This window comes from Chenopodium quinoa, unplaced genomic scaffold, assembly GCF_001683475.1.
Source record: "Chenopodium quinoa cultivar QQ74 unplaced genomic scaffold, ASM168347v1, whole genome shotgun sequence".
NCBI lineage: Eukaryota > Viridiplantae > Streptophyta > Magnoliopsida > Caryophyllales > Amaranthaceae > Chenopodium > Chenopodium quinoa.
In genome coordinates, this window is record NW_018743920.1 from 1,680,943 (window position 1) to 1,693,155 (window position 12,213).

General features: G+C 34.7%; 1 protein-coding gene across 1 annotated transcript; it reads left to right on the plus strand.

Moving 5' to 3' along the window:
- Nucleotides 1-812: 812 nt before the first annotated feature.
- Nucleotides 813-2,953, plus strand: LOC110687841 (cytochrome P450 71A26-like). Its single transcript, XM_021864486.1, has 2 exons — nt 813-1,796; nt 2,222-2,953. Exons 1-2 carry the CDS (start codon nt 855-857, stop codon nt 2,834-2,836), a joined length of 1,557 nt encoding a protein of 518 aa, XP_021720178.1. The 5' UTR covers nt 813-854; the 3' UTR covers nt 2,837-2,953.
- Nucleotides 2,954-12,213: the final 9,260 nt, after the last annotated feature.

The following is a 12,213-nucleotide window of genomic DNA, read 5'->3' on the forward strand; positions in this document are numbered from 1 at the left end:
CGCTCCATTTCGCCTATAAATAGAAGTGCAAAGATTAAAAGAAAACATCAGCAAATCAATCAACAACAAGCATTTCATTTCTTTTAAGCTTTTTTCTTAGCTTTTGTAGTTTCCCTTGGCTTAGTAGCCAATCGATAGTGTAGTTTATCACGTAGCATGTATTGAAGATCGTTCGTCTTTTCCAATTGTATGATCATGGAGGTAACCTTTCTTTCAACTTGTACAATTTTAGACCTGCTGACTCCATCCCTTAATTAATGGAATGCATTTGTATCTTTTGTCATATATTTATCTACTCGTTTCATTGAGCAATCTAACTTGTTTTACTTATTTTGGAAAAGCTTTCTTATTGTTTTATTTTTACGTTAGTAAGATTATCAATCTTTGAAATCACTAACTCGAGGGGTAGCCCCCTAATACTCTAGAATAAGATAGAGTATTTAACTTGTTGGTAAAGAACAACATATACCTCAACAAATAATATAAGGCAAAAACTAACAAACACCCCGAGGGCATTGGATAAGATAATTAAAAGTAAAAATATTAAATTAAAATGAACATTAATTACACCGATCGACGCGTGATTTTGTCATGCATTCCCAAATTATTACCACTTTAAGTGATATTTAAAATATTTATCTAACACCCCAAAGACGTTCGTAAGCAAGATCCATAATATAATATCGTAAATATGTTAGATTTGGACATAATTCCATGAAAAGGTCCAATCATACTAATATAATAATGCTAATAATTACGAAGTATTATTTTAATATATTGGTGATAGAGAACCACCTTGCCAATAACCCTTATAAATAATTCCAAATTTAATAAAGCAAAATAAACTTGTAAACATGGTTATGGCTCTTATACAATACCTAGAGAAACTCCCAATCAATTCCCTCTCTTCATTCCTCTTTTTAAGTTTCTTAATCATCCTCTACAAATGGCTTAATGCACCTAATCATGCTACCATCAAATTAAACAAACCACCCTCCCCACCAAAACTCCCTATCCTAGGAAACTTGCACCAACTAGGTAAACTACCTCATCACTCCTTAAGATCCTTATCACAGCAATATGGAGATCTCATGCTGCTTCACATCGGCAGAAAGCCGACACTCGTGGCGTCTTCAGCCGGTACAGCCCGGGAGATCACGAAGACTCATGACATTATATTTGCAAATAGGGCAAGTTTAAAACTTGCTAGAAAAATCATGTATGATGGTAAGGACATAGCCTTTGCTAACTATGGAGAGTATTGGAGGCAAATGAAGAGTATATGTGTTCTTCATTTGCTTAGTAACACGAAAGTCCGGTCTTTTCGACATGTTAGGGAGGAAGAGGCTGAATTAATGGTGGATAAAATTAGAAGTAGACCATTACAAGAAGTGAATTTAAGTGATGTGTTAGTAGGTTTAACTAATGATGTGATATGCAGGGCAGCTTTTGGAAGAAAATATAAAGGGGAAAAAGGTTGTGCAAATATTAAGGAGTTGTTAAGTGATCTTTCTGATGCATTAGGAACGTTTTGTATGGAAGATATCGTGCCGTGGTTGAGTTGGATTGATTGTTTGAGGGGAGTAAATCGTAAGGCTGATAAAGTTGCATTTGTGCTTGATGAGTTTATTGAAATGATTGTTCAAGAACATATTGATCGACAAAATTTACAGAAAGATGAAACAGATGAAGGTGATAAAGGAGAAAAATTGCAGGATTTTGTGGATATTTTGCTTGAAATTCAAAGAGAGAATTCAACTGTGCTTCCAAAAGAGAGTGTCAAAGCCATACTATCGGTAAGATTACTATCTAGTTCTTTTTGCCTCTTTTGGCTAAAATTTTACAAAAATAAAGCGTTATTATTAATTGTTTAGACGGCCAAGTAAAACCATCGGTAAAATATTGTTTACACATATATAGTTTCAAACAATTTAGGTGCACATATTGTTTCGTAATATTGTACATACATACATTGCATACATATATACATACATACATACATATAATTTCAAGATTAAACTTTGACCAATAATTGTTATAAATTTTGATACTATTTAAGAAAATAGACTCATAAGCATAATGAAAGATATTTGTTACTATAATTTTTGTAATTTTATAAGCATATTTTAAGACAATTACAGAGGTCAAAAGTAAGGACCTTTTGCTAAAATGGCTTATTTTACAATTAATGGCAATATGTAATTCATCTGATGTGCTGCAGGACATGCTTTCTGCGGCAACAGACACAACATACACGCTACTAGAATGGGCAATGGCGGAGCTACTAAAGCATCCTCGAGCAATGAAAGAGCTGCAAGACGAAGTAAGGGGATGTATTAGCCGCAGTGGCAAAAAAGGAGTCGACGAGGATGAAGTGAAGAACATGAAGTACTTAAAAGCTGTAATCAAAGAGACACTAAGGCTACATCCTCCACTTCCTCTACTGGTGTTTCGCGAATCATCTCAAGATGTTAAGGTCAATGGTTATGACATTGCAGCCGGAACACAGGTCATCATCAATGCTTGGACAATCCAAAGAGACTCGGCTTCATGGGAAGAAGCCGAGGAGTTTCATCCAGAGAGGTTCTTGAATTCTTCAGTAGACTTCAGAGGGCAAGACTTCGAATTCATCCCGTTTGGTGCAGGTAGACGAAGTTGTCCCGGGATTTCGTTTGGAATAGTTGATGCAGAGCTTGTACTAGCAACTCTTACTTACGAGTTTAATTGGAAGTTGCCTGAAGGCCATGCTTTTAACTTGGATGAGGGTTTGGGTATTACAATTCGCAAGCGGGATCCTATTGTGGTCATTCCCATTCCTTATTCAAGCAAGTATTAACATATATACAAGTATTAGGCTCAATAATAGAGCCTAGATATCAAATTTTACCTTGTATACTTTTAAATCAATATCATAAGACCTTAATAATTTGGTAAGTTATTACATAATTAACTACTTGATTGACTTTCCTTTACAAAAAATGATGCATGAGATTGAATGTGCTGGTGTTAGATTAGTGAAGGTGTCCTTTTGAATTCGATAAAATCAGCATTTTGCATGCGGCTGGCGAATCCAGGGGTACATAGAGGTACAGATACCCCCATTCCCACCAAAAAAAAAAAAAAAAAAAAAAAAAAAAAAAAAAAAAAAAAAAAAAAAAAAAAAAAAAAAAACGAGAAAAAAGAGACCGCCTATTGAATCCAACAGGTCTCTTATTTACAGTTGTACAAGCAAGACCAAGCCACTGAAGAGGTGCTTGAATTTTTCAAACCAAAGAGACCCATTTTTTTAATACCTGTTCTTAGATAGTATTCATATGTTTTCCTCCGCTGCAAAAGTTTTAGAACCAAAGAGACCAGTTCTCACAATAAACAGGTCTGTTACATGATTCATTTTTTTCATAAAATTACTCATCTTTAGATTGTCGCTGGAGGATAATTACACCGTACACGCGTAAACACTAATACATTATTAAAATTAATTAATAACTCAAATTTAAGTTTGCAAAAAAATGATAATACTCCACATATTATTTTGTATTTTTTTTTAAGATTAATTTTGTACCTTATATCTAAATTCTTTGATCCGCCACTGTACATGCCTAGGTATAAATATATATTTTTTCTCTAAAGACCAAATTATTATGGAATACTCAACCTCTAATAGTTCTTTACGTGTAAAATCTTGCTACTATTTGCTGTTTGAAATAATTACCTCCATATTAGAATAATTGACAAGGTCAATCATAACACACTTGTAGACACACTAGCCCTACTACATTGTATGGGTGTATGGCCTATTGGCCATATCAACCACATACTTAGATTACATAGAGGTCTATTTATGATATGAACATGTGATTAATTTAACCCTACTATGGTGGATTTGTTGGTAGTGTGATGAGGAGGTGGTGTACAAATCTTGGACTATTATATCTCTATTTATCCTGGTGTCAATTTGTTGAATTTATGTGGCTATTAAATTTAAAACAAAACAAATAGGTGGACTTACTCTACATATATAGATATTTAAGTGCACTCCTATTATTTGCAATTTATTAATGGGCCAATTTATTAATGGCCCAATTTATTAATGGGCCAGTTTTAATTTCCTTCGGACTTTAGTAGTATGGAGTACTGGTATTATTTTGGGCTTCACTAACCACATAACATCAGTATAATAGCTGTCAAAAATACTGTAATACTTTTTTTTTGATCTAGTGGCCTGGTTAACTTGCTGCTTTGCTGGTATCGTAATTAAGTATCACTAGATAAATCAAACATAGAAGTGCCTACAAAAATGTGCATAATAATAAATTACTAGTTTTTGGGTTCGGACGATGCCCTGGATTATTACATGGAATTAATCATTAATATATGTTGTAATTTATGACTCAATTTTCTTGTAATTAAATTTGTTGTTTATATTGTTATTTGCTACATATTAATATTTTGTATTCAAAAGATTGTATAAAAAATCACATACCTTGGTGGTAAGACACTTATTTGTAGAATTAAAGGTTGCGTGTTCAAATCTTGTGGAGAATATAATAAGTGCATAACATGAAATGAAAAACAAATGGAAGGGAGAGCCACACACATGGACGTTTTAAGGAACGCCTTTTAATATATTAATCTATTAACTATTACTAAAACAAAACATTGCTATGTCATCAATTATAACCTTCTTTTTTTTCTTTTTTTTTTAAATCTACACTTTTGACTTCAATGCATAAGTGCCTATATAAAATTCAATTAACCAAGTTTCACTCCTAAATTATAGTTTCACATACCTAATTTGTTTGGCGTTCGATCGTGGTTTCAATTTTTTTTACTTTCCTTAAATATAATTTAAATTACTTTTGTATCTAATTCTAATCTTCATATACAGTAATACAATAGAACATAAATTACAAGAAAGATTTATTCAAATCGTACATTGCACGGGGATAACCTAGTATAGATAATAAAACAATGAAGTTTTTAGGCAAATTAATAATTGGTGTTTTTTTACTTTTACCACCAAGAAAAAACACGAAATTGTTTTTTTACCAAAACACCTTTAATATATTAATATAGATAATAAAACAATATAGTTCTTAGGCAAATTAATAATTGGTGTTTTTTACTTTTACCACCAAGAAAAAACACGAAATTGTTTTTTACCAACAAACTTTAAAAAATTTTATTTTACCACCAACTAAAAAATCTAAAAATTGTTTTTCGCCACATGTTGTCAAAATAACCATTAAATCTAACTAAATTAAAAAAAAAATCTATTTTCATGCCAAAAACATGCTCTTTAATATTTTTGGGGTCATTTTGGTATTTTGGGGTCGATTTGAGGTCGAATTGACAAAAAAATTATCGTAAATACATTATTTTTCCAACTAAAAATACCTCGGTTTGCGTGACACACACAAAACGAGGCATTTTCGATAGTTTTAAGTCAATTCTGACCTCAAATCGGGCCCAAAGGACCAAAATGACCCCAAAACCTCTTAAAAGCATGTTTTTGACATGAATATCGAAGAAATTTTTTAAAAATCGTTAGATTTAATTGTTCTCTTGACGACAGGTGGTAAAATAAAATTTTTGAATTTTTTTGGTAGTAAAATAAAACTTTTAAAAGTTATGTGGTAAAAAACAATTTCATGTTTTTTCTTGGGGGTAAAAGTAAAAAATAAAAAAAAATAAAATAAAAAAAAAAAACCCTTAATAATTTTATAAAAATCTTTAAGGTAGAGAGAGTGAAATTTTTATGGTAGAGGCGTCTATACCAAGCATGGTATTTCCAGCCTTTGTAAAAAACAGCATATAGCTGTTTTGTAAGGAACATATAGCTGTTTTGTAAAGAACATCCAGCTTTATGTTCTTTTTGCATATCTAAAGAACATCCGTAATATTAATAAAGAACATGATAATATTATGTAATGAACATTATTTATATTTACCCACCATAATCTAAAGACAAAATTCAAATAACATTTCACAATAAGCAATGAACATTATGTCACAAATAAAAGTGTTGGAAATAATGCTAAGGAAGTTTTTATTTGTTTTGGAGGAAAACTCTTTGTCCCACATTGGTGGGATAAGGAAGGCTTTACTTGATTTATATATTGGAAGAAAAGGGGTTTTGTCCCACATTGGTGGGAGAAGTAAATTTTACTTGGTTTAAATATGTGTGTTTATACTTTGATGTTTGAAGTGCTTTCCCTATTGTTGTGGGCTAGAAGGGGGCATCCCCACGCGCACGCCACCGCCGCCGTCCGGCCGGTTCGGTTCGTGTTCGTGGCACGTGCGCGGTGTGGTGTTTAAGGGTGATCACTGTGTTAAATCTTGGGGGGCAACGCCATCTCCGATTGCACCATAGTCGCGGCGAATTTTGCTTCTAAGACAGTGTTTCTAACACGTCACAGCGTTATACATACATTAAGAAATTCGGCCCACATTCCAATCTTTATTTTCTGATTTTACAGTATCTCAACCTACAATTTAGAAGCAAAATTTTCTACTATAATTTCAGATCATAGATTTTTCAATCACAAACACCCTTCCCGATCTCTCTAAACTTGAACCCCTTGATGGGACTAACTACAAACGTTGGTCTCAAAATCTGTTAATCTTCTTCAAACAATTGGAGGTCGATTATGTTCTTGTTCATGACTGTCCAGTTCGCCCTCAAGCCGGAGATACCATTGTTGCTTCATCTTCTGCCATAGACGAACAGATTGCTAAATATGAAAAGCATAACAAGTTCGTTCGAGGTCATCTTCTGAGTCACATGTCTAACCCGTTGTTCGATCTCTTCATCAACAACAAATTTGCTAAATCTGTTTGGGAGACTCTTGAGAAGAAATATGGTAATGATGATGCTGGAAAGAAGAAGTATGCAACGGGAAAGTGGTTGAAATTCCAGATTGTTGATGACAAGCCGATCACGGAGCAAGTTCATGAGTATGAGAACCTGGTAGCTGACATTCTGGCCGAGGGTATGAAGATGTGCGAGGTGCTGCAAGCCAACGTTTTGATCGAGAAGCTTCCTGATTCGTGGTCCAACTACCGCAACCATCTCAAACACAAGAAGAAGGATATGTCTCTTGAGGAGCTAGTCGTTCATATGAAGATTGAAGAAGCCAACCGCCTTAAGGATAAGGATTCTTCCCCTTATGAAGTTTCTGTTAAAGCTAACATTGTGGAATCTTCTGTTCCAAAACATGACAGGTTTAACAAACAAAACAAAGTTGCTGCAAATTCTAAGAAGAACCAAAATCAGAAACCGCTTGGAGTTCAAAACAAAAGGAGCAATAACTTTAAGAAAAACCAAAAATCTGAGAAGGGTAATGGTGGCTGCTATGTCTGTGGAAAGCAAGTCCACAAGGCATGGCAATGCTACAACCGCAAAGATGCATCTAACAACGTGTAGAAATCAGACCAGAACAAGAACCAAGCCCATATTGCTGGAGAAGTTGATGATGTCATTACTGCCGTAGTTTCTGAAATCAACCTCGTCGGCAACAAAGCAGAATGGGTCGTTGACACTGGAGCCACCAAGAATTTCTGTTCGGACAAAGACCTTTTTACCAAGTTCCATGAGTTTGCCAAAGCTGATCAGGAGTTCATGGGCAATTCTAGAAGTTCCGAAGTTCTCGGTAAAGGAAAAATTCTCCTTAAATTAAATTCTGAAAAATCTTTGTCTTTGCAAAATGTGTTATATGTCCCTTCCCTTCGTAGAAATTTAATTTCTGGTGCACTTCTAAACAAGGCTGGTGTGAAACTTGTTTTTGAAGGCGATAAGTTAGTGTTATCTCGTAATGGGGAATTTGTGGGGAAGGGATATCTGTCGGGTGGGCTATTTATTTTAGAAACTGCATTTGTTGCTGATTCTATTAATAAAGCTTCTACTTCTGCTTATATTGTTTGATCTTTGGCATGCTAGATTAGGACATGTAAATTATGGTTCCATGAAACGCTTGCAAAACATGTCTTTAATTCCTAGTCTAGTCTGTAATGGTCATAAATGTGGAATCTGTGTTGAAGCTAAACATTCCAAGAAACCATTCAAACCTGTTATTAGTAGACAAACTGAATTGCTTAAATTGGTTCATATGAACTTAGCTGACTTTAAGAATACTGTAAGCAGAGGCGGCAAACGGTATTATATTATCTTTGTTGATGATCATTCTAGATATACCAAAGTGTATCTGTTAAGAACCAAAGATGAGGCGGAAAACATGTTTTTAATTTATAAGACAGAAGTTGAGAATCAATTGGACCGTAAGATTAAAAGACTTAGGTCAGATAGGGGGGAGAGTATGGAACCACCTTTTTAAAAGGACTTTGTGAGAAAAATGGAATTATCCATGAACTTTCTGCTCCCCATACTCCCCAACAAAATGGCATTGCTGAAAGGAAAAATAGAACCCTTAAGGAAATGATGAATGCCATGTTGATTAGTTTTGGTTTGCCTGATAATATGTGGGGGGGGGGGCATTCTTTCAGCTACTTATGTGTTGAACAAAGTACCTCATAAAAAACTCGATAAAACTCCCTATGAATTGTGGAAAGGCCATGTGCCTAACCTTAAATATTTGAAAGTGTGGGGGTGTCTTGCTAAAGTTGCTTTACCTTCCTTTAAACGGGAAAATATTGGACCTAAAACCTTTGATGCTATATTTGTTGGTTATGCTGCAAATAGTGCAGCCTATAGGTTCATGTGCTTAAATGATAAATCTATGTGTGAATCTAGAGATGCTAAATTCTTTGAGCATGTTTTACCTTTGAAGAAAAGTAATGGATCACATGATGTGACTTTATCTGCTCCTTCATCCTCTTCTATACATGTTCCTTCTCCTGTTGTTAAAAATGATGATGTTGTACAACCTAGGAAAAGTAAGAGACGTAGAACCGAGACTAGCTTTGGTCCTGATTTTTTGACTACTTTCTTAACTGAACTCAATGATGTTGATGAAATAGATGAACTTGTTGTATGTTATCATTTGTTTGATGATGAGCCTAAAACATTTGAAGAGGCCATGAGTTCAATTGATGCTAGTTTTTGGAAGGAAGCTGTTAATGGTGAAATAGAGTCCATCATGTCTAATCATACGTGGGAACTAGTTGATTTGCCTAAAGGTAGTAAAGCCATTGGTTGTAAATGGATTTTTAAAAGAAAACTTAGAATTGATGGTACTATTGAAAAGTATAAGGCAAGACTAGTGATTAAAGGGTTCACACAAAAAATTGGTGTTGATTTCTTGTACACTTACTCTCCAGTGACTAAGATCACCACTATACGTACTTTACTTGCATTAGCTTCTAGCTATAATCTGATTGTGCATCAAATGGATGTAAAAACTGCTTTTTTAAATGGCGACTTAGAGGAGGAAATTTATATGGTTCAACCTCCAGGTTTTGTGGTTCCTGGGCAGGAGCAAAAAGTGTGTAACTTAAATAAATCCTTGTATGGGTTAAAACAAGCTCCAAAACAGTGGTATGAAAAGTTTCATAAAACAATACTTAGTTTTGGGTTTGTAGCAAACTTTGCTAATACTTGTGTGTACTCAAAAATGTTTGAATCTGATTGTGTAATTGTCTTCTTATATGTAGATGATATGTTGAGTTTTGATACGCATATTGATGTTATTAATGAAACAAAAGAATTTCTTTCCTCTCAGTTTGAGATGAAAGACTTAGGTGAAACTGATGTGATTTTGGGTGTTAAAGTTACCAAAACTAGTAATGGTTTCTCTTTGTCTCAATCTCATTATGTGGAAAAAATGTTAAAGAAATTTAACAATTATAATGTTGTGCCTGTTAAAACTCCTTATGATGCTAGCATTCACTTGAAAAAGAACAATGGCAATAGTGTGTCACAAACTGAGTATGCTAAAATAATTGGGAGTTTAATGTTTCTTATGAACTACACTCGACCTGACATATATAGCTTATGCTGTTAGTAGACTTAGTCAGTATATTCATAACCCTAATAGAGAACATTGGAATGCCCATAGACGCCTATTAAGGTATCTTCGAGGCACTATGGATTGGGGTTTGCATTATGTTGGTTTTCCTGCTGTGTTAGAAGGATATTGTGATGCAAACTGGTTGTCTGACAATGATGAGGTAAGCTCCACTAGTGGATATATTTTCACTTTATGTGGAGTAGTTGTGTCTTGGAAGTCTTCAAAATAGACTTGTATTGCCCGATCAACTATGGAGTCTAAATTCATTGCTTTGGACTTGGCCGGGCAAGAGGCGGAGTGGTTAAGAAACTTATTAGCAGATATTCCATTGTGGGGGCGACCTGCTCCACCTATTTCTTTACATTGTGATTCACAGGCTGCTATTTGTGTTGCCAAAAACAGTGCTTACAATGGCAAAAAGAGGCACATTCATGTGAGACTTAAGTATGTGAGGACTTTGATAGTAAGTGGTGTTATCACTATGGAATATGTAAGATCTGAGAGGAATCTAGCACAGCAGATCCATTGACCAAAGGACTAAATAGGAGACTTGTCCTTGGTACGTTGAGGGGAATGGGGCTTAAGCCCGTTAGTTGAGGAATACATGGTGGATACCCGACCTTGTTCACACAAGGATTCATGTGGACTAACGAAGCCATGGAAAGACTCATAATTGTACACTTCCCATTCCTATGACTTGTACATTCGATGAGGTTAAGCTTTTAGCTTTTAATGAATTCATAGCCCAGAATTTGGGTAATGAGACGGACTTGATGAATTCACCGCTTTGATAATGTGAGGTTGAGCAAAGGCTCTTAATGATTTCATATCCCAAGATCTGGGTGGTCTATGTGATAGACTTGATGAAATCACCTACGTGGGTGTGAAGGTTTGGCCACCTTCTATGAAAGACATGGGCAGTCTTTCTAAGGCACTCATGAGCATCCCAAGTTTGATGGCCAATCTTGGTGGTTGATTTTTATCATGGAACTCACAATGTTTTAAGGTAAGATATGTGTTATTAGGATTTAACTTCTGAGTTGAGTGAGTTCCAGATTCGTTCACTGACTTAACAAAGGAGTTGCCTAATCTTCACTATGTATTGGTTCAACCGAAAGATACCAATACTTAAGTATCAAACCTATTGAAATGCTCAGGACAGGTGCTATTATTTGTCTTAAAATCTTTTTCCTTCGCATTTGTGGGGGATTGTTGGAAATAATGCTAAGGAAGTTTTTATTTGTTTTGGAGGAAAACTCTTTGTCCCACATTGGTGAGATAAGGAAGGCTTTACTTGATTTATATATTGGAAGAAAAGGGGTTTTGTCCCACATTGGTGGGAGAAGTAAATTTTACTTGGTTTAAATATGTGTGTTTATACTTTGTTGTTTGAAGTGCTTTCCCTATTGTTGTGGGCTAGAAGGGGGCATCCCCACGCTCGCTCCACCCCACCATCCGGCCGGTTCGGTTCGGTTCGTGTTCGTGGCACGTGCGTGGTTTAAACATTTGTAACTGTCGCTGATTTTTCCCTATTTCGTGGCTTGATTCTCTCCAACAGTTACGGTTTTCTTCATCCTTATGAACTGATCTTTTCGTGGCTTTTAAAATACACAGAAACTCTTTCTTCTTCTTCTTCCTCTATTATTTTCAGTTTTCCTCTAAAGTTGTTCGGAGCATATTGTGAGTTCCTAATCTCTCTTTTTGAGTGCACATTAAGGGAGATCGTTGTGTTAAATCTTGGGGGGCAACGCCATCGCCGATTGCACCATAGTCAGGGCGAATTTTGCTTCTAAGACAGTGTTTCTAACACGTCACAGCATTATACATACATTAAGAAATTCGGCCCACATTCTAATCTTTATTTTCTTATTTTACAATATCTCAACCTACAAAAAGTACATTCCACTTACAATAAAAAAACATGGACATTTACAATAGTTTATCAAATATATTTAATAAAGATTATTATCTTATGTAATAATGAACAAAAGAACATAATATTAATAATTAAATATACATTATAAACAAATATAAAGTACATCATGTTTTCTGATAAAGAATATTATTTAACAATATGTTCTTTTCACTCTAGGTATATGTTGATTACATTTTAATAGTATGTTCTTTTCACTATAGCTATATTTCATTACATTTCTATAATATGTTCTTCTCCATTTTTTTAATGAAACATATGTATTATGCGCATGGTACATACGCCTCTACGAACCAGGGATTGGAGAGAGAGAAG

What these genes read in the sequence shown, in the direction of transcription:
- LOC110687841 (XM_021864486.1), top strand. Translation starts at nt 855, where the DNA reads ATGGTTATGGCTCTTATACAATACCTAGAGAAACTCCCAATCAATTCC. An exon ending in GTGTCAAAGCCATACTATCG is followed by an intron (nt 1,797 to 2,221) that starts GTAAGATTACTA and finishes GATGTGCTGCAG; the next exon opens with GACATGCTTTCTGCGGCAAC.